Consider the following 22,203-nt stretch of genomic DNA (forward strand, 5'->3'; position numbering starts at 1 on the left):
TAGAGCGAGTGCAGGGCTGAGCTCCTTCAAAGAATCCTCTCTCTCTCCCCACTGCCACCACAGTGAAGAGTATTTTTAGAGTTCACCCAGAGAAGCATCTCCCTGTCTTAACACCTGACCCAGCTTCTAGGCTTGTCTTTGTCTTCTTCTGCTCCATAACAGGGTTTGGGGTTCCTGTTGACCATTTGAACCTCATGCATGCGTAACGTGCTTTGCCGCCTTTGCACTGTCGGTTCTCACAACGACCCTGAGAGGTGGGCCACCAACATTCCCGGTTCACAGGTAGGATTGCCGAGGCAAGAGATGTAGCGAGTTGCCATGGCACTGTCCAGTGGTGCTCTGCAGGGATTGCTTGAAGCAGCCATGTTTTGGGGAGCCCCAGGGAGGAGAATCTCCCTAGATTTCTGTGCAGTGCCCCTGGGTTCTTCCCTCGTGCGCCTCTCTCTGATGATGCAAAGCAGGCACGACAGCCGGCGAGAGGCTTTGGCTGGAGTTTGAACCCAGGGCTCTGTCAGCCTGATGGGCAAACTGCTGCCCTGCGCTGGATCGCCTAATAAATATCCTCTCCTCTGGCTGAGGCTTGGCGCGCGGCGGCCGGTTTTCCATCTGAACTTTCCCACCACTCTTCTTTGTTGTGGTCAAGATTGAGTAGGTGGAAGGAAGAGTGACGTCAAAGTTCCTAGATTTGCAAGTGGCTCTAAAAGCACCGTTTATATTGGAGGCATGCGCGTATATCTATATATATGGAAAAGAAAATGTTTGGCAAAAAAATTGCGATCCTGCCTGTGAACCATGACCACAGCCGCTGAACGGGGGGGCGGGGGCGGGGGGGGACCATGTTGAATCTCCAGCGAAGCAGCACATTCAAAAAGAGAAGGTTATAAATGGGGCTCTTTGTGCTCTGAGCTTAAGCAAGTTTTAAAAATCAGCTGCAGGGGAACCCAAATTCCATCCGATGAAAAGCTGAATTTGGGGGACTCAAATTGATTATGCAAATGAATTGCATTTAAATCCGCTCTCAAGCCCAGCGCAGAGCAAGACAAAGAGGCACCGAAGCCTTCAGGTTTCCTACTACTTTCACCATCCCACACCCACTATTTTAAGTTTGGTTTCACAGCCATAGGGACTAGAATTTCTCCTTTAAAAAAAATTATTGAGGTAGAGGTGTTGAATTTTATCGGATTATGAGCTTTGGTGGTGTGGCTCACAGAACCCCAGGGCTCACACACACAGCCCTGTGTTTGGGTGTCTGTCCAGTGTGTGGCACCTATATGTTTCCCCATCACACTTCCCTTTTTCAAAAGGATGGGTTTTGCCCCCACCCCGGGGCTGTAACTCAGCCACGTTCTCGCTTTCCATTCATGCGGGGAAAGATGCTCTTCTGTGTCCACGCTGTGGTGCCTTTAGGAAAGACACGCTGCTATTTCTGTCAAGTGCAGAAGGTTGCCCTGGGCGCAGAGCCAAGGTTACTGTGACAAAACCCTTTCTCTTAGGGGAAAGTTCGTACGTTCTTTACTGAAGACAGGCACAGCCGAGTGAAAAGCAGGCTTGGGGCCAGAATGTTTCCCGATCAGGCCTAGCTCAGCGTCTATAATAAATAATAATAATAATAATAATAATAATAATAATAATAATAATAATAATAATAATTTATACCCCGCCCTCCCCGGCCAGAGCCGGGCTCAGGGCTGCTAACACCAGTAAAATTACAGTAAAAACATAATAGGGGGGAATAACTAATTTAATATACAGGTTAAAATGCAGTTTTAAATGCAGCCTCATTTTAAAAGTACACGTTTCTAGTGAATGGACCCAGGACCTTCTGCATGCAGAGCGCATGCTCTGCCCCTGAGCTGTGGCCCCTGCCCCCATGAGCATGAGAATTGCTTTAGCTGCCCATTCTGCCTGGAAGTGGTTCTCCAGAGTCTTGGCAAGGGCCTTAGGTTGCCACCTGTGCGCATGGAGCTTTGCAAAAGATAAGCCACGCCCCCTTTCTCAAAACCTGCTGCAGGAGCTAGCGAGACCTATAGTACCTTAAAATCAGAACAAATTCTTCCAAAATGCATAACGATCTTCAGCCCGTGGCAGCCTGGCTGATCCCTTTTTCCTCCACCCGTTGCCTCTTCTGACTCCGCTGTTGAGATACAGGCTGCATGGCAGGTATTTCTCTTGCAAAGGCAGTTCACCTTTGGCCTTGCAGATGTTGCTGGACAGGGTAAATACTTCTCACAACACATCACACCTTTTAATGGCCCTGTTGAATTCTCAAGGCAGCGATACGATTTCTCCCACCACCTCAATACTTGCTTGTAGGTGAAATGAGGACCCCAACCCTGGTCTGTTGCGCAGGACCACAAAACTAGGAGGTGGGGAGGAAGGAATGCACCCTGTTTTAGGGCCTGATCTTCAGCATGTGACACCACACAACTTTGGGGTAAGAACACATGGGAAGCGAGCCTCGATTTGTTAGTAGGCATTCAACCTGTTCACTGGAATTTCTTCCAGGCAGCCAGACAGAGACGATGCAAATTGGAAGAACGTCAGACTTCCTTTTATTTCTGACAGTGTGCTGAAGGTTACAGGCCTGTGGACAGGAGAGCGTTTAAAAATGGAGACCTAGAAACTTATGTTTGACTAACTTTAACCACCGTTGGTTATGTTCCTGCCAAGCCAAGCTGCCCCCCAAGCCACCTCTGGCATTTTTCTGCTCATGTGGTGCTGAAGGCATTTGCCACCCTCAAGAAATCCCAACTAGTCTTCTTGGCAGCTCTTATTCAAGGGCCTATGACATCTTAATTTATCAGTGAGCCTCCTTGGGTAGGTGAGGCTCTCTTGTTCTCAGCCTTCCCAATCCCCCTCATTCCCACCGAATCCGCCCCCCGGCATGAAGAACGGCCCTTTTGTGCCCAGTGCCAATGAGCTGGAAAGGGCGATTTGTCAGGCACGGAGACTGCTGAGCCGCAGCGCTCTCCTCTGAAGAATGCAGCCGGGTGATGGATGAGCTCTGTGTCTCTCTTCCCTGCCGCAAGTTGAACCTGGTGGCAAGTTGACGGAACAAAATGACGACAGGCATATATCCCAGAAACGGCTTGCCGTGACGGGATCCAGCAGGGCCTCGCCTCGCTGTCCTTTCTGCGGTCCCCAAGCGCGGAAGCAGCAGTGAACTTTGCCTTTGTGAACAGAGGGGCAACGTCGGAGGCTTTTGTCAGAGCTCACTTAGACCTGGACCCCCACAAATACAGGGTGGGGTGTTGGGCTGCTGGACCAATTGCTGTCATTCATTATGGTCCGCAGCCTGCAAGTTTAGCATCGTAACATTTAGAAATTTCCTCCTTCTGAGTCAGACCTCACAAGCCCCAGCATGTCTACTCTCCATGGCAGACCTCCCCCCCCCCCATTTAAATTGAATTTTATATTTATTTTTGGTTTGGAGAATAACTGGATGGTGTGAGCTTCCCCTCCCCCTGCCCTATGGTGTGGCTTACATTACTCCATGAGAAAACTGGTCTAGCTTTCCAGGGTGGCAGGGATTCAAATGCCCAGCTCGCCACAGGGCCTCCTCCCAAGGCTGCTCCCGATGCAAAACCTGCCTGGATGTCCAGTGAGGGTTTCTGACGAATCCCAGTGGCACGACATCAAGTTGCGGCTGATCGACCTGCTCCAGATGAGGCTGAGGCATCGGAACAAACTGGAGAACCCAGCTTGTGTGTGTATTGGGCTTTGGTACACAAATAGCCGGGTTTGAATAAAATTGCAGGTTTGCACCTGTGCAGAGATGTGTGGACTCTGCAGCGGCTGCCCCTTGGGCAGTCATAATTAGGGTCAGGGGAGCTCGGCTGCTTCGATTTCTGCTTGCTGCCTTGCAGGGGAGTGCGAATTGGCTCAGCGTCTAATGAGCCGGCATGCTGGCTGTGCAAAGGGCCCACCGGTGGAAGGGCGACTTAATAAAGCCCTTGCTCTTTCATAGGCTGTTAATTTTACTTCTCGGGTTTTCTTCGGGTCCAGGAACTGTCTGCAAATAAAGCCAGTCTCTCTGTGGTGTTTGCTTCGTTTGCAAAGGTCAGGTCTGCCGTCCATTCTGCAAAATGTCCAGAAGCGTTGAGGGCAACCTGCGTCTCACTCCAGGAGTCCTCCTTGTGAAAGCCGTTTCATTAGCATCTCCGCCACACCTCATCAGGCTAGATCAGAATAACTCCCTCTTCACGCAAGGCAGACTGCCAAGAGTTCTGAAGAGCTTCTTCTCTAAGAGCAGTTAGTCTCCCTGGAGGCCATGAGTGTTTGGTGGGGGACAGGACTCCTATAATTGAATGGGGAGGGGGGAGGGAGAGAAAGATTCCCACTCACACAAGACCCATGTGTCCCGGAGAAGATAAAAGAGGAACGTGCTCCTTGACATACCGGTTTTTGTGTGTGCAGGAAAGCTTTTTGTTTGAAGTAGGCTTATTTGAGAATTTCACTTGGTTTGCACTTGTAAGCAAAGTTGTCCACTCCAGTGTTTGCTTCCCAGACTAATGCGCAGATTGGGAGGCGCTTATCCTTCCGATTGTGCTCTGAATTTTGTGTTTCCGTTCTCGGCTTAAAAAGATGCTGCAAAAATGTGTTTGGGGTGGGGGAATGTGTACAATTTAAAATGTTTGTTTTCAAGTCTCTTTTGCTAAGTTCAAAAAGCATGACAGAATGGGCTGGTAACTGAACACATGCAAAATGGGCACATCATAGAATTGTGGAGTTGGAAGGGTCCATGAGGGTCATCTAGTCCAACCCCCTGCTGTGCAGGAATCTTTTTGCCCAACGTGGGGCTCGAACACACAACCCTGAGATTAAGAGTTCACACTCTTATCAACTGAGCTATCTTGCTGGCAATGTGTGCCACCCCTAGTTTGACAGAGCATTCGTTTGCCAATATGAATCCTGATCTGAAGGGAACCCTTGGTGAGCATTTGGCCAAAGTGGTAGGATTCTGGGCTGCTTCACTGCAGACAGCGCAGAGGGTGCTCTCACACACCCTTCTATTAAAAACCTCCCTGCATTTAATAAACTAGTGCATGAGGGAAAGGGCTATGCTCTGTCTTCAACCCTGATGTGCTAGATCAAAGTAAAGGGACCCCAGTCGTGGCCAACTCTGGGGTTGTGGCGCTCATCTCGCTTTATTGGCTGAGGGAGCCGGCGTACAGCTTCCGGGTCATGTGGCCAGCATGACTGAGCCACTTTTGGCAAACCAGAGCAGTGCACGGAAACACCACTTACCTTCCCGCCGGAGCAGTACCTATTTATCTACTTGCACCTTGACGTGCTTTCGAACTGCTAGGTTGGCAGGAGCAGGGACCGAGCAACGGGAGCTCACCCTGTCGCGGGGATTCAAACCACCTACCTTCTGATCGGCAAGTCCTAGGCTCTGTGGTTTAACCCACACCACCACCCGCGTCCCTGGGTTTTTATTTTAATGTGGTGAAGCATTCAAAAACATGGCACGTGCGCGTGCGCAAACACACATTCTACTCTTCCTCCTCCTCTGGGAAGGGCCACAGCTCACTGGTGGAGTTTGCATGCAGGAAATCTCAGGTTCGATCCCCAGGAACTCCAGGTAGGGTAGGAAAAGACCCCCTGCCTGAGCTCCTGGAAAACCACCATCAGTCGCAGTCAACAATCTTGAGGTCAGTGGAACAGTAGAAGGCAGCTTCTTCCATGCCCACAATTGACCAGCCTAGCGCTACTCTCAGGGACTGTCGGAGCATCATACTTGGGTTGGAGAAAGACTTTTTGCTTAGATTGAATGGGCCTGAGAATCTGGGCGCGCGCTCTCTCTCTCTCCTGCACACACTCGCATTCCCCTCCTTCCTGTTACAGATAGGTAGCCGTGTTGGTCTGCCATAGTCAAAATAAAAAAATTCCTTCCAGTAGCACCTTAAAGACCAACTAAGTTAGTTCTTGGTATGAGCTTTCGTGTGCATGCACACTTCTTCAGATACACTGAAACAGATAGCTGAGATGAGCCTGTTGACGACTCTTAACGACTGTAATAGGTCTTACAGGAAAAGGCAAGGGGTGAGTAATAGGTCCTGTAAGACCTATTACAGTCGTTAAGAGTCGTCAACAGGCTCATCTCAGCTATCTGCCAATCTCCCATTCCCACCACCCTTCTGAGTAATACCCCTCCCCACCTTCTCACTATATAGAAGGATCTGGCAACTTCTGTTTCAGTGTATCTGAAGAAGTGTGCATGCACACGAAAGCTCATACCAAGAACTAACTTAGTTGGTCTTTAAGGTGCTACTGGAAGGAATTTTTTTATTTTCACCCCTCCTTCCTGACACTTGTCCCTGTGTGGCTTGGCTCAATTGCTCGATTCATCTGTTTGAGGAACCTGTGGCCCTCGAGGTGTTGCTGGATTCCATCTCCCAGCAGCCCCAGCAGCCAGCATGACCCAGGATGATGGGAAATGTAGTCCCATGTCATCCGCATAGCAGCTAGGTCCCCAGCCCCTGGCTTAGGGTGATAAGTGTAGGAACAGTGGGTGGTTCATTCTCTCCTTAGACCAGACTACCTCCTCACCCCTTTCCCTTTCAAACCCATTCCAGCTGTTGGGGAGCGGCTCTAAGCCCCAATGTGTGTTTATTAGCGAGCTGCTTGTTCAGAAACTCCACTGTCCTTCATCAAAATCCTTGCAGAGCTGTACTGAATTCCATTCTTCCTCCTCCTCCTCCTCCTCCTCCTCCTCCTCCTCCTCCTCCTCCTCCTCTTCTTCTTCTTCTTCTTCTTCTTCTTCTTCTTCTTCTTCTTCTTCAGTGTAGTAGCCAAATGAGTTTTTCCCTGCCTCAAATGAACTGGCCTTAGATAACACAGGACTTGACCCACTATTCCGAAACCCTTTCTTGGATTTCCAGCAAATAATCCCTCCCAGCCCCTCCTGGGCTCCCCACGTTTTTTCCAGGTCACCCTGTGCAGCCCCCTGCTGGACATGGGGCCAAACTGCAAGCTCTTCCAACTGGCTTTTGGATTAACTCTGTGCCAAAGGAAGAATTTGTCACCTTTCCCTTTGTGGTTTTCCTCCTCTCTCTCTCTTTCTCTCTCCCTCCCAAATGTGCTTGGAGGGCCGCAGGGCAGAAACTTTCAGAGAAAGAGGCTCGTGGGAAGTCCGGCTGCTGTGGGAGAATCCTGTACCCCAGAGGAGGCGGAGAGCTGCTTCTTGCAGGGCCATGGATGTGTGTGGGTGGTGGATTTGGAATGTGTTCGAAGGTGGTGGGGGAGGGAGCTGTCATGACCCACGCCATTTCGGGAGAACCGCAAACACTTTATAGCAACAAAGGAGTGGAAAAAGCCAGTGCTTTTTCTCCAAGGCATGTGACTCTGTCTTGCCTGAGGTTTGGAGCCCTGCTCTATGTTCCAGGCCTCAGCGGTTGAGTGTCAGCCTTGGTGAGGTTGGTCTCTCCCTCAGCCTTTCATGGGGTTGCTGCCGCGGCTGAGAACATCGCCTAAATGTGGTTGTGTGTGTGTATGTTTTTTTTAAAAAAATCTTTCTCTTTCCCCCCACCTCCCTCCCTCCTTCCTTCCTTCCTTCCTTCCTTCCTTCCTTTCTTTCGATCTCCTCCTTTCTGCAGCTGAAACTCTCGTTTACTTTGGACAAGGAGAGCGGGATGCCACAAGGATGTTACATCTATCAGTACCGGGACAGCAACAAGTAAGGCCTGCAAAAACCCTGCACAACTAGTGTGTGTAAGTGTGTGGGAGGAACAGGAGTGCAAGGCTGACCCTTTCTCGCTGGCACTGGGGAATCAGAACTGCTTGGGCACGTAAGGGGCACAGGGGCTTTTGGACTCCCTTCCGCTTCTTTGCATCCCACCCTTCCTCTTGGGAACTCAGGGTGGCAGTTTAGCCTTGCAGCGACAGCCTTGTAAGGTAGGCCAGGGCAGCGACCGTTTGCCTCCCCACAAGCCACGTAGTTAAATGTGGATTGGAACCTTGGAACGACTGCATTTGCAGCTGTCCTCTGAGGCAAACCAATGTGGCACCCCTACCGGGGGTTCGGCAAACTCTTGGTGGGTCTGGATCTAAGGTGGGTGGCCACAGCAGCACTCCCACCATAGAAATATTTGTTTGGTTTTGTTTAAATGGATCCCCAATTGCACGCTTGAGTGAAAGGTGAATCCCAGGTCTGAACACATTGAAGACTACCACAGCCAACTGGAGGCTGTTGGTTTCCTTGCAGGTAGGCGGCAGGTAGGCTTGAAAGACAAAATTCTGGTGGGTGGGGGATTTGGGAGTTGAGGGGTGGAAGCTTGCAGGTGAGGGGGCAGAGGAGAGTTATAGATTGGCACTGCCAACCCAGCCCAGATGCAGGAGCACAGTGGGATATACAGGCAGAGGAAACATAATCTGCTCATTCAAGGTGCACAGCTATTGCCTGTGTTTGCAAACATTCTACCACCCAGACCAGGCCAGGATAGGGTCGGAAATGGCAGGCCCAGGCATTGAGTGTGGCCCTCCCTGCCTCTCTGTCTGGCCCTCAGGTCTCTTGACTTGGCTGCCCCTTTCCATGCCACGCCCTTCTCTGGCCCTGCCCCCTGCCCTCCTCTAGAGATATTGCGTGGCTGTCGTGTGACCTTGAAACTCTTGAATGCACGGATGCAGGACGAAGTATGGTCTCTGCCTGATCATGCCCACTTTCGATGCACCCTCCACAAGGGAATGTGCTCCACACCCAACGCAACCGTCTGTGTCACAAGCACAAAGCAAGAACTGGGAATGCGCAGCGCATCACTGAAAAGAGTGAGCCAGTTTAGCCATAGACAACAGGTGAAGTAACACTGTGTTATAAGGAGAAGGAATTTGGCATCTAGAAAACATTTGTCCCTTGTAAGTCTGCTCCCCACTAGACACACACAGAAAGTACTTTTTCATACAGTGCAGGAAAGAAACATACTCTTCCTCCCTCCCTGTATGTTTGGGGTTTTTTCAGCTGCAAGGAAGTTGGAGCAACCACTTTTGCTTTTGAATTAGCCTAATTCCTCATTGCATTTGAAGTCAGGGAACTGTGGTTTGTTTTAACTTTGGTTAGGATTGACCATGGTTTTTGATCTGGGCTTGTTCACTTGCTAAAGTTTAAGTAAGCTACAGTTCCTGAATTTAGGCATGATGAGGAACCGTGGCTTGTTTGAAAGCAGGTGAATTTCCTCCACGTGGCTTTGAAAGAGAAGGGGAGTGGGGAGCTTGCAGTCCCAAGCTTGTGCAGTCACAAAGCAGGGTCATTTACATAGCAAGTAGTTAAGGTTTCACATTAGCACCTGAGCCTCTTAACATCCCTGGCATCTCCAGGCAGGATGGGGAGAAATTCCCTGTCTGGAAGCCTGGAGAACACGTACCAGTCAGCATAGCTGACCTGTCGGACTCAGTGTAAGGCAGCTTTCTATGTTCCTAACCTGGCTTAACTCTACCAAATCAGTGGGTCAGGAAAGCACTTTAGCCGGATGACACCCCCAGATGCTTTAAGCTCCATCTTCTAAACAGAACGGCTTTCAGTGCAACTTCCTTACTTGTGCAACTTACATACTCACAAAACTTGGGTATTTTTCTGACAATATTTTTGCCATTGAAAATCTGTTTTTCCCCCCTACCCTCCCGAAATACGCTGGAGTCCATTGATGGAAAACTTCAACCACTGCGGCCTATTGGCATTCCTATCAAATTGGTTAATTGCAGCTTATTGTAATCTGCAGTCTCAACATGGATTTCTAAGGTGACTTAAAGCAAGTCTGTTCCAAATTACGCAGCTTGTGCGTGCCACGCCAAGCGCAGCAGTTGTCGCCTGTAATGGAAACCGAGCAAGCGGCAATTAATCAAACTTTTAATGAAATGCATTCAACACTGTTTGGGCCACTGTGGGTGCATCACCGATAGCATTGCTGTGCGACGTGAAAACACAACACCCACCAGAATTGAACTCTGTGTGTAACGTCTAGGTTTTTGTGTTCACAGTGCATATATGTACACACCTGTATTCCTGTAGTTTATTCAGGAATTGCGCATGTCTGCAGGAGGCCCCAGTTCAAACGCCTTCTCCAACGTGGTTGGCTTTAGGTGGCCTCTTATCTCTCAGCCCTGGCCTGTACATTGCCTTGATATGCTTGTGCTGAAGGTGATTGATTGACTAACTTGTAATATTGCCACCATGTATCAGTAGGGTGGAAGGGACGCGGGTGGCGCTGTGAGTTAAACCACAGAGCCTAGGACTTGCCGATCAGAAGGTCGGCGGTTCGAATCCCCGTGACGGGGTGAGCTCCCGTTGCTCGGTCCCTGCTCCTGCCAACCTAGCAGTTCAAAAGCACGTCAAAGTGCAAGTAGATAAATAGGTACCACTCCGGTGGGAAGGTAAACGCCGTTTCCGTGCGCTGCTCTGGTTTGCCAGAAGGGGCTTAGTCCTGCTGGCCACGTGAACCGGAAGCTGTACGCCGGCTCCCTCGGCCAATAAAGCGAGATGAGCTCCGCAACCCCAGAGTTGGCCACGACTGGACCTAAGGGTCAGGGGTCCCTTTACCCTTTACCTATCAGTAGGATGGCTTTTTTATTATTATTGTTTTTTTATCATGTTGCTGCAAGTTCTGCTGACTGCTCAGGTCAAAGATGCCCTGGCAACTGGGAGGTCATATTGCCATAGGATTCTGCCGTCTCTTATTCAGACGGATGTTCCCAATAGCTTGTTGCAGCACCTCTTCTCTTGCACCTACTCAGATTCCACCCCACGCTGCACCAAATTAGCCATTGAATCAGGCTTAGGCTGTGTTCACACTCCCCTTTACTGTGCACTTACCGCATTTCCAGTGTTGGGTATTTAGTCTGTGCTCACATGAGGTGTGAACGCATTATCATTTCTCTAAAGCTGGCTGTCTTATGTTTCTTCCCCTCCTGGGGATTGTTTCCTTGAGCCCTGAACAGGGCCAGCCGCTCAGTTAACTCTGCCTGCTTCTTTTGTCGGTTTACTGGGGATTGATTGCTCAGATGAATTCATTTCCAACAGCAGTTGCCTGTTATTAAATCAAGTTCTGCCAGTAATTCATGGCACTGGATTAATTCCTTGTGGTGATTTACTACCTGACACCATTTGAGTGGAGGGCGGGGCTCCTGTCCATTTGAGTCCCCCAGCTGCTCAGCTTGCCTTTGAGTCTCATCTTCTGTAATGTTTGCTGAGATTGATTGACTTAAGCTAAATTACCTGCTTTTTGAGCCACAAAGATCACCTTAATCCTGCTTCATTTGTGTCTTAGATCCTGGGAAGTTTTTTTCAGTAGCTCTTGCCTTTTGACTTCTGCAACAGCGCCTCCTGCTGACCCCTGGTTGCCCCATTTGAAACCACAGCCTCCTGTACCTCAGTTGACCTCAACCCCTGTGAGCATGCACTGTGACAACATTGAGCATGCATGGGGACAGATACCCCCACATTATCAACGACCCTTGGTGTGAATACAAACCAAAACCAATCGGACACTAAGGAAGCTGTGCTGATGTGAACAGGTAGGCGGGGAAGCCCTGTGAAACATACCAGAGGGTAATAATAATAATAATAATAATAATAATAATAATTTTATTTATATCCCGCCCTCCCCAGCTGAAGCTGGGCTCAGAGCGGCTAACAACATTAAAAGTCACACAGCATTTTAAAATCAATTCATTTTAAAATCAATTCAAAATCAAATTAATGGCAACCATTGGGCTGGAGTTCTGTGAGGATTACCAAAGGAGGGGGTCAGACTATCCCTTGTCCATAGGCCTGGTGGAACAGCTCTGTCTTGCAGGCCCTGCGGAAAGATGTCAAGTCCCGCAGGGCCCTAGTCTCTTGTGACAGAGTGTTCCACCAGATCGGGGCCACAGCTGAAAAAGCCCTGGCTCTGGCTGAGGCCAGCCTAACCTCCCTGTGGCCCAGGACCTCCAAGATGTTTTTGTTTGGGAACAGCGTCACTGGCTCTAAGGCAATAATGTGAATGCACCCTTAAGGTGGGTGAGATCCAGACCTCTTGAGAGACAGGCAGAGGAGAGAGACAGAAGGAGAGGGAACTAGCCATGATGTCTGTCCTCCGTGTTCATGGTTGGAGGCCGTAAAGTTTTGAGTACTAGTTGCTGGAAATATGGGAGGGGAGAGGGCTCTTGTGGTCGGATCCTGCTTGCTGGTTTCCCACAGGCACAGGGTTGGCCACTGGGAGAACAGGATGCTAGACTAGGTGGGCCATGGGCCTGATCCAGCCAGCTCCACTTATGGGCTGTAGGCTGTGCGCTCAACACCGGCATAAAAGGCAGCAGAACTGCATTTCAAAACACATTTGCATGTCATTGCACACATCAGCACAGCTGGATACTTTTCCAAGTTGTGCACCGTCCGTGCTCGCTGGTGGTCAGAGAGAGGGCATGGGTGTCTTCCCTTGGACCACATTTTCCATTTTCCATCAAAGCTGGTTTGGCGTGAAATGCATGGGGGGGGGGGGAGCCCTGCAGCCTTTCTCGAGAAACTTGGTGGGTGGTGACTAACATACAGTGGTGCCCCGCAAGACGAATGCCTCGCAAGACAGAAAACCCGCTAGACGAAAGAGTTTTCCATTTTGGAGGTGCTTCGCAAAATGAATCTCCTATGGGCTTGCTTCGCAAGACGACAATGTCTAAGCCGCTTATCAGCTGATCCGATCAGCAGATAAGCCGCTAAAAGCCGCTAATAGCGCTAATAGCGCTAATCCGCTAATCCGTCAATGGGCTTGCTTCACAAGACGAAAAAACCGCTAGATGAAGAGAATCACAGAACGGATTCTTTTTGTCTTGCAAGGCACCACTGTACATTGCTTCACAAAGCGGAGTTGGGAGTGTGCTGCATGCAGAGTAAATGAGCGTGTGTGTGTGTGTGTGTGTGTGTGTACACAGCCACAGTCTCTTTAGGGATGACTGCTGCCCCCTCTTTATAGTTGCAGAAGACTTTACCGGACCAAATTTGTGCATTGAACACCTGCATTCTGCCTTGGAAGCAACGGAAGACAGGTCCCCTATGCTTATTTCAAAGATTTTGACTCAGTAAACTGCAGACTTGCTTCAGACTCGGGATCCAGCAGATTCGGGGTTGGGAAGGCATTTTCCCGTAAGGCTGTGTGTTTCCTTCCCCCCTTCTCCTGTAGAACGTGGCTTGGCTCTGTCGCTCGAGTCGTCCGGAGCTACTTGCCCTTTGCTTTGGCTCCTTGTGTGCCAGCCTTGATTTTGCTGGTTAAGGGTGTCAGAGTTAAAGTGAGGAGGATCCTGTCGTGGGGTCAGGGCATGGCCCCTGGGCTCCCTTCCCAGCCTCCAACTCAGTGGTCTTCCTTGCAAACAGGGGGGCTCCTTGGCCAGAATGCCGGCTGAGTTCTAAGTAGGTCTGGCTCTGAGTTTTACGGTGGTGCTGCTGGCAATGCATTTTGTGGTCTTTCGCATATTCATGGCAAGTGATGTTTGTACTGAATCCACTAGAAATCCAGTGCAAGGAGACTGCAACGTCCACTGTGGCCTTTTTGGAGGAGGTTGGCATGATCACTGCTCTGACAACGAACTTGGGTCAAATGCGGTCTCTAACCCTCAGTTCCCCACCTGTAACTTTGTTGGCTTAAAGAATGGGATTCAAATACTACAAATGTAAACCTGTTTCATTTTCTGGGCTCTCCCCCCTCCCCTAAGCACATTGGGAATTGTAGTTTTTGGAGACTAGCAGTGTTTCCTTGCGAGAGAACGCAAACCTCTGTGCACTGCCAGGGTCCCTTGCCCTGGGGCTCATGGGCCAATCTGAAACTTGGCTTCTGTTTGTGCTGTGGACATCATCTTAAGGCTGCAAAGGAGATGTTTAAAATGCAGGTGGTGAGGCCACCTGCAGGGACAGAGCCACAGTCAGGTGGTAAACCTGAACCAAGGCTCCATCCCTTCCACGATGGGAATTTAGTTCTGAGTCAAAATTCCCAGGCCCATTATGGGACATGCTGCAACTTTCTGAGGATTGGCTTGGGAGGGGGAGAGTTTTGGGATGGGATAGAAGTTGGCAAACATCTCACTGTGGGGGGCATTTGTCACAGGATTGAGGTGGGAAGGAATAGCAGTCACTTTGGGGAACACACCTGCCCCTGCCGCCATCACGCAACGCAAGCGGCAGTGGCAAAGGAAGTCAAAACGAGGAGGGTGATTTGAAACACATTTCGAGCTGCAAATCCCTACCCAGTACAAGCCAAAAGCTTAGGAGGCAAAGAAATCTCAACTCTGCTTTAGAGTCACTCATCCACTCCCCCCCCCAAAGCCCTGGCTTTCACAGCAAGATACTGATGCATAGGAAACCAACATCTCAGGCAGGAGGTTTGGCTTGGAGCATCTCCTTGAAGGCTGGTTTTCTATGTGTGGGGAATTGTTTTTGTACAGGCATGCACACCTGGCCAGTGGGATGGTCCAGAAATGGGTTTCCCACTTTATTGAGCCCCCTGCCAGAGATGTGGCCCTAAGATTCGCTGGAGTTTCCTGGGCTGCTCCATAGATCCAGCCTGAGCTAGTGGCTGGGTGGTGTGGTGGCTAGTGTCCACTGGAGCGGCCAGGTCAGAAGGTGGGGAGCCCAACCAGCAGGTGGAGACAGAGCCATTGACAGACATCGCCAACTCTCTGCTGAGTTTCAACATGGGCAATGCCTGGACGGAGGAGGAGGAGGAGGAAGATGCCACAGGCAGTGCCACCCCCTGGACAGGTGGGCAGCTGAGGACCAGCTGGGAGCAGACTGAGGTTCGTGAGACAGCACCACATTTGTCCGAATGGAGCAGCCTCCATTGTCTGATGGAGTGCCTGAGCTGCGTGATAATTGTCACTGAGCATCTTCTGGGACAGTGCAGCTGCATGTCTCCAGTTCTCCCCAATTCTGTGCTGCTCTGGCCCCTGACCAAAGCAGGGCACACATTCTTTCCTTCTGCCCCTGTTGTGAACTTAGATATTGCGTAGGTGTTGGGCACCAACGGGCCAGGCTGATGCTGTGCTTTTGCACATACGCACAAACACACACTGTGGACCAGGAGAGGAAAGGCATTTGAAACGTTGACATTTCTGATGAGTATCAGCCCCAGGATGTTTGGAAAGAGAAGTGTCTCATTAACAACAGCCCAGCAGACATTGGCATCTTGCTAATTAAGTTCCTTGAAGACAAAGGCAGGCCTGTTCCTTGAAGTTCTGGCTGAGAGGTGAATGAGGCTCCCTGAAGACATAAACGCAGGCAACATCCAGGAAAAATTGCAGCTGCCATCACAGGGAAGATGCTGGGCGTTAAAAGGATTAGAAAGAGAAAGAGAGGGAGGGGGAGGTTTTCTGGCTGCCTGCAACAAATCTGTGCCCGCTCTGAGCTTCTGGAGGGGGTCAACCCAGCAACCTAACCTGGTAGGAGGTCAGGAAGAGTTGAAGCACCGCAACTCTCCTTAGTTTGTGCTGCCTCTGCCCTGCCCTCCCCACCAGTAACAGAGCTACCATATGCATATTCTTAAATAAGTAAAAACCAGCCTGTTTTTAGTTCTGAAACTGAGGGCAGTGTTTTTAACGCGTTCCCAGCAGATCGTTCTGGTGGGCTTGTGTTTGAGATGTGGGAATGGGCAGCAGGGTCGAAGCGAAAGTCACTTCCCTAAGAGCAGAGATGGTGAACCTGGTGTGACTCTCCAGGTATTGCTGGACTCCAGCTCCCATCAGCCCCAGCCAGCATGGCCAAGGGGCAGGAATGATGGGAGTTGTAGTCCAGCAACACCTGGAAGCCTACAGGGTTTCCAGGTCTGATACCTGCCTTAGGACACAAGATTGGAGCAGATAGCACAGTCTTCAGAGAAAATACAGCACACCATTTCTCTAGCTTCCTTCCGAAGCCACGAGAACTAGAAATTCACTCTTTAAAACTGGTAGTGAAAGAAGGTTTCCAAGTGCCCTCTGGATTTGCCAAGGGGCACACAGGAACTTGGTTTGGGCAGTCCTGTGCAGGTCCCCTTCAAGGAATACTTTGGCAGTGACTCTGGTTGGTTGGTCACTGTGAGCCGGTGGCCTGATCCAGTATGCCAGGCTCCTGTGATGTTCTTATGACCTGACTTGGGTCTTCGTCATCGGTCCCAGAGGCGTCCCCATATGCTCTGCACCGCTCCAAATGAGCTGGCAGCCCCCTCTGCAGAATGGTCCGCTTCACCTTTCAGACAATGGAGGAAGCCTCCCCTGAGAGCCAGCTGGGAGCCAACAAACCACAGGCTCCTTTTGGCTCTTCCCTCCCCCCCCCCCGCCCCCACGACTGTAAAGGAACAACTTAGACTTTGACATAACACACACCTCTGGACCGCGGCCCTTTTTGCGGAGAGAACAAGGGGCTTTGTTGCTGAGATGACTGATGAACTCCACTCAGCCATCCCTTTGCGCCAGGATTGCCTGGGGGCACCAGAAGCCCAACTCTGGAGAGAAAGAAAGCTTTGGGCTCTTTGCTTCTTGCAGCTCCTCTCTTTAGATCTAGCTCCGTCAGTGCTCTGACAACTCCCTCACCTGTTAGTTGTGTTTATTACAAAAAAAATACTGGTGTTTGTTCTCCTCCTGCCTCCCCTCCAACAGCCCAGATGGTTCCTCGCCTGCTCAGACGCACCAGTTAATCATCTTGGGTGGCAGGTGGGGAAGAAAAAGGAAGAGAGCGGACATCAATAGGAGTATAGCATCTAGATCAAGGGAAGTAATAGTGCCACTGTATTCTGCTCTGGTCAGACCACACCTGGAGTACTGTGTCCAGTTCTGGGCACCACAATTCAAGAAGGACACTGACAAACTGGAACGTGTCCAGAGGAGGGCAACCAAAATGGTCAAAGGCCTGGAAACGATGCCTTATGAGGAACGGCTAAGGGAGCTGGGCATGTTTAGCCTGGAGAAGAGGAGGTTAAGGGGTGATATGATAGCCATGTTCAAATATATAAAAGGATGTCACATAGAGGAGGGAGAAAGGTTGTTTTCTGCTGCTCCGGAGAAGCGGACACGGAGCAATGGATCCAAACTACAAGAAAGAAGATTCCACCTAAACATTAGGAAGAACTTCCTGACAGTAAGAGCTGTTCAACAGTGGAATTTGCTGCCAAGGAGTGTGGTGGAGTCTCCTACTTTGGAGGTCTTTAAGCAGAGGCTTGACAACCATATGTCAGGAGTGCTCTGATGGTGTTTCCTGCTTGGCAGGGGGTTGGACTCGATGGCCCTTGTGGTCTCTTCCAACTCTATGATTCTATGATTCTATGATTCTATCAATAACCTACGGAATGTTGCAAACAGGTGAGGGAGCTGCCAAAACACGGACGGAACTCAATCCAAGTCCTCTAAAGGCCGAGACGAAAGCTGGCCTTTTCTCAGCTCTCCTCTTTCGTAAGGGCCATAGCTGGCCGGCTGAGTCTCTGCCTTACAAGGTCCCAGGTTCTATTCCCAGTGGCATCTCCAGGTAACATTGCCTGGCATCCCGGAGAGCCTCAGCCAGTCAGTGTAGGCAATAGTGAAGAAGATGGACCAATGGCTTGGCTCTGTATAAGGCAGCCTCTCATGTTCTTTGTTGCTATGTAAGTCTGTATGCATTGGCGTTTCCGTGTGCTGTGCTGGTTCGCCAGAGCAGCTTCGTCACGCTGGCCACGTGACCCGGAAGTGTCTTCGGACAGCGCTGGCTCCCGGCCTCTTAAGTGAGATGAGCGCACAACCCTAGAGTCGGACACGACTGGCCCGTACGGGCAGGGGTACCTTTACCTTTAAGTCTGTATGCATTGGGTACCAACAGGGGAGGCCCTCCCATTCTGCCACCTGAGGTGAAATGGGAATTGCTGCCTTCTGGCCATGCCGATGGTGCGCCGCTTCCGGCACTTCTCCAAGTGTTGCCGATCAGCTTCTGCCTTGGGGCAGGGGGAGTCAAGGGGCAACTGGCACGGAGGAGTGCCCTCTGACTCTGGCCAAACTCTGCCACAGTAGGCAGAAAAAGAGGGAGAGGGTTGTTTGGTGGGGGTCATCTGGAGACCCCGGTGGGGTAGAGTTGAGAAGAAGATCTTTAATGCAAACAATTGGAGCATGAGCAGGCCCAATCACGGGTGGAAAAGGAGAGCCCCTCATTTGGTTGGCTGCAACAATTGGAATTTATGGTGATCTTTACAACCACCTTAAGTGTGAGGTCCTGCCAGCCTAGCAGTTCGAAAGCACAAAGTGCAAGTAGATAAATAAGTACTGCTCCAGCGGGAAGGTAAACGGCGTTTCCGTGCGCTGCTCTGGTTCGCCAGAAGCGGCTTAGTCATGCTGGCCACATGACCCGGAAGCTGTCTGCGGACAAACGCCGGCTCCCTTGGCCAGTAAAGCGAGATGAGCGCCGCAACCCCAGAGTCGTCCACGACTGGACTTAACAGTCAGGGGTCCCTTTACCTTTTAAGTGTGGGATGGTATTTGTGTCTGCTTGTTCCTTCATCAGGTGTTGAGGTTGTGCAGTACCAGGTTTGTTATGATGCTTCAGTGGGTGGAAGGAGTTGTGTACCTTCCAGGGTGAGATCCTGCTCTGCTATGGTCTGGGCCCCTTTCAGATGAGAGATGGATGAGGAGCATTAGACACTCCAGTTTGGGGCCATGAGTTCATTACTCCTTTGGATATTAGGAGTGGTATCTTATTTATGTCTGCTTGGGTTGTAATATTGTTGAGTGTGAGTGGTTTATGTATGGGTATTTGATAGATGTAATGTTTGAAGTAGTGAACATTTATATCAAATGGATGGTGAGTGAGATTGAATGAATTGGGTGTGTATGCTGCGTTGTTTGAAATTTTATATTATGTGAATCATTTCATGCCGTTTTATTGTACTTATTGTATATAGAAACCGCCTCAAGCGGTCTATAAATGGGAATAATAAATGCATATATAATACAGGAGAGGTGAGCTTGGGGTGGGGGCAGGGAAGCCTGGAAGGTGAGCAAACTAGCAGGTTCCCAGGAGTCTGTAGCTTGTCCATTCACTCAAGAAACGGAGTTGCTGAGATCGAGGAGGCTTGCCACAGTCAGCAAGAGCAGGAATGGAAGGGTCAGTGGCCCTCCCAGGAAAAGCCAGGGGTTTCCCAGCAGCATAAGGACCTGTTGGTCCCTATAGACTGAGAATGGAGAACCTTTGGCCATCCTGAGATGGTTGGGCTACAGGTTCCATCATCCTTGGCCATGGGCCACCATGTTGATTGGGACTGATGGAAGCCACAAGCTAGCAACAGCGAGAGGGACACAGTTTCCCAGTCGTACCTTTCAGGACCAGATAAGACGCCACTGAGCCTTTGTGTCACCTGGTGAGCTGCAGTCCCATTTTTAGTGGTTGCACCCAAAAGCAGTGCCTGGCTGAGCAGTGATGGTGCACTGAGTAACTCCTGGCTGCCACAACCCCTGGTTCAAGGCCACACAACTCCAGGGCCTTCTGAGATGTCTTCCTGTTACACACAGGCAGAACAGAGACCTGGCCAGAGATGCAATGTGGGTGAGGCTTCCCTGTCCCAAGTTTGCTGTTGTGGGCAGGGTGCCGCTCTGCCCCCCCCTTCTCTCTGTGTGTATGTAGGCCTCATTATAGCAGCACCAGGGGAGAGGCTGCAAATGGGGCACGGCAGCATCGCCATTGTTGCAGATCCTGGTTTAATAGCCGGGCTCGGCTGTGCCATGCAAATGCCGCTGCTGAGGGACCGGCCCCACATTTCACAAAGATTAGCTGCTAAATTGGCCAGCGAGGAAACATTTAATAACGGCAGATCGTAATTACTCATCTCCCGCTCCCGCCGCTCGCTCGGAGGAGGAGGAGCAGCTTCGCAGGCAACCGAACGGGGCCTCGTGCTGCAGAAGGGGGTCAAGGAAGTGGCACGCTGAGAGCCACATGCTGCGGCCCGTATTCATTAGGCATCTGGCATCTGGGTGTGCAGCGAGCAAAGTGGGTTTAGCGTAATGATGGAGTGTCGTTTTAAAAATGTGCTCTAGAAGAACAGCAGGCTCAGCCCTTGCAGGTTGCGGCTTTGTTTGTGCCTGCGATTCCGGCACGTGCTGGGTTTTGCGAGTTGCAAGACGCTTATGGCCCTGTTTCCTCCAGCCTTCTCTGACGCTCTAGGCCCAGGTTCGTGCTTTGATGAATCGTAGAATTGTAGCATTGGAAGGGACCCAGTGAGTCATCTAGTCCAACCCCCTGCAATGCAGGAATCTCAACTAGATTGGACATGGCAGGTGGCCATCCAATCTCCGTTCAAAAACCTCCAGTGAAGGAGAGTCCACCACCTTCCAAGGGAGCCTGTTCCAGATTCGAACACCTCTTGCCATCAGAAACGTCTTCCTAATGTTTGGGTCCAACCCTCTGGGACTCCCCTTTCTTGTCATTTGAATCTATTGGTCCAGGTCCAGCCCTCTAGAGCAGCAGGAAACAAGTTTGCTCCACCTTCCATGTGACAGCCATTCAGGTATTTGAAGATAGCTATCATATCTCCTCTCAGTCTCCTCTTATCCAGGCTAAAGATACCCAACTCTCTCAACCCAACTCCCTCCTTCTCTTAAGGCTTGGTTTCCAGGCTGCTAATGATGCCCAAAACTTTTTACTGTACAGCCTTGTCAGAGATTTAGAAATCCATTATTAGGGTTGGTGTTTCTGATGGCCTTTGGAGTTTAAATGACTACCTTGAACTTCCAGCCTGTATTAGAGGACTTTACCCTTCATGTAATCACACTGAGGTTTTTGAGTTTGGAAAATAAAAAAGCCGAACTTCTTATAGGCAATACACGGTAAAGATGCTAATTCTAGGTAGCTAAGGTGGATGTGCAGACAGCCATTCTTGCTCTTTGACTTTTGCAGGAGAGACACAGAGGAAATACGTCTGCAAGGTGGAGCAAAGAAGGAGGGGAAAGCAGGAAGCGAGGTCAAGGGTGTAGCATCTGAGAAAAGATACACAGGTTAGGTCAGAGAAAGTCTAGGAAGCGTGGGGTTCCTCCCTCCCTCCTTTCTCCTTTCTCTCCATGCAAACCCTGCAGCCCTCACTGCAACCTGAGTTTCATGTCAGCACTTCCAGCCGTTTCCTTGGTGCTTGAATTTTGTGCTTTGTCTGTGGGAGGTGTTGCTTCTGTTGCTTTCAATTACCAGAAAGCTCATAATCCTACAGCCCTGATGAATTTTGCTAATTGAGTAGACCTGGATTGCTTTGCAAGAGAAGGGGCTCATCCCCTCCAGTTCAAGCTTAATGTTGGTTTGGGGCATGGGGGCTTATGTTCCCTTCAAAGATTGCCAGAGGGCTCAGAGGCAGGTGGGGCAGGATATCAAACCTAGAGAAAGCCTCTGCCGCATCAGAATATAGCAAAGTCGTTTCTCTTAGGAATAATTCCAGCATGTTTCCAAAGCACTAAGTCTGAGTGATGCAATGAGACAGCAGGTATATTTGGAATGCTAGCTATATGGCTTTTTAGTTTAGAAAAAAAGAGATATTTGGGACAGAGATGATTAGAGAGTGGAGCCTAGAATATAGCATTTGCAGATAGGGTCTATGTGTCTTAACCCCATGCAAACCCCTCTTCTGCAAGATGAGTTGCTTCATCTTGTTGGGAGCAAATTATTTAGTTTAGTATGTGCTGTATGAAGAAGTACTTTCTGAACTGATTCCTAAATCTTCCAATGTGGTCCCAGGCTCTAGAATTTTTGAGTGATAAAGAAAAACCTCTGTCTATCCCACATCTCTGTCATGCCCCGCCCACCCATTTCTAAGCTAAAAAGCCCGAAGCCTGTGTCATTTTGGTTACCATTTTCTGAATCTTTTTGCTGCACTACAAAATCTTTTTTAAAAAAAATTAATAACTAAAATAAAGTGAAAAAAATAAAAAAGGAACCAAAAAGTTCATAAAAATACTATATATATATATATATATATATATATATATATATATATATATATGCAGGTTTTGGTGTCTTCGGGTGTCTTCCCGTGTAAGAGTCGGGGTGTCTGTGCGACGTTTCGACGAGGTCTCACTCGTCATCTTCAGGCTGGTGCTTTCGGCTTCTTGTTACTGGAACAGTAACAAGAAGCCGAAAGCACCAGCCTGAAGATGTTGTTACTTGTTCCAGTAACAAGAAGCCGAAAGCACCAGCCTGAAGATGACGAGTGAGACCTCGTCGAAACGTCGCACAGACACCCCGACTCTTACACGGGAAGACACCCGAAGACACCAAAACCT

General features: G+C 49.9%; 1 protein-coding gene across 5 annotated transcripts in view; it reads left to right on the forward strand.

Annotated features, from left to right (window-relative positions):
- Window positions 1-22,203, forward strand: part of DIS3L2 (DIS3 like 3'-5' exoribonuclease 2) — a 203,649-nt gene that overhangs the window by 152,186 nt on the left and 29,260 nt on the right. For 4 of the 5 annotated variants that reach the window (XM_082223950.1, XM_082223951.1, XM_082223952.1 and 1 more), the window contains one exon: window positions 7,599-7,678. The exons of the other annotated variant lie outside the window; for it this stretch is intronic. In XM_082223950.1, the coding sequence (XP_082080076.1) occupies window positions 7,599-7,678 (80 nt within the window). The remainder of the gene's footprint in view (window positions 1-7,598; window positions 7,679-22,203) is intronic. 5 annotated transcript variants of the gene reach the window in all.

Source organism: Podarcis vaucheri (genome assembly GCF_965113315.1).
Source record: "Podarcis vaucheri genome assembly, chromosome: 5".
Lineage (NCBI taxonomy): Eukaryota > Metazoa > Chordata > Lepidosauria > Squamata > Lacertidae > Podarcis > Podarcis vaucheri.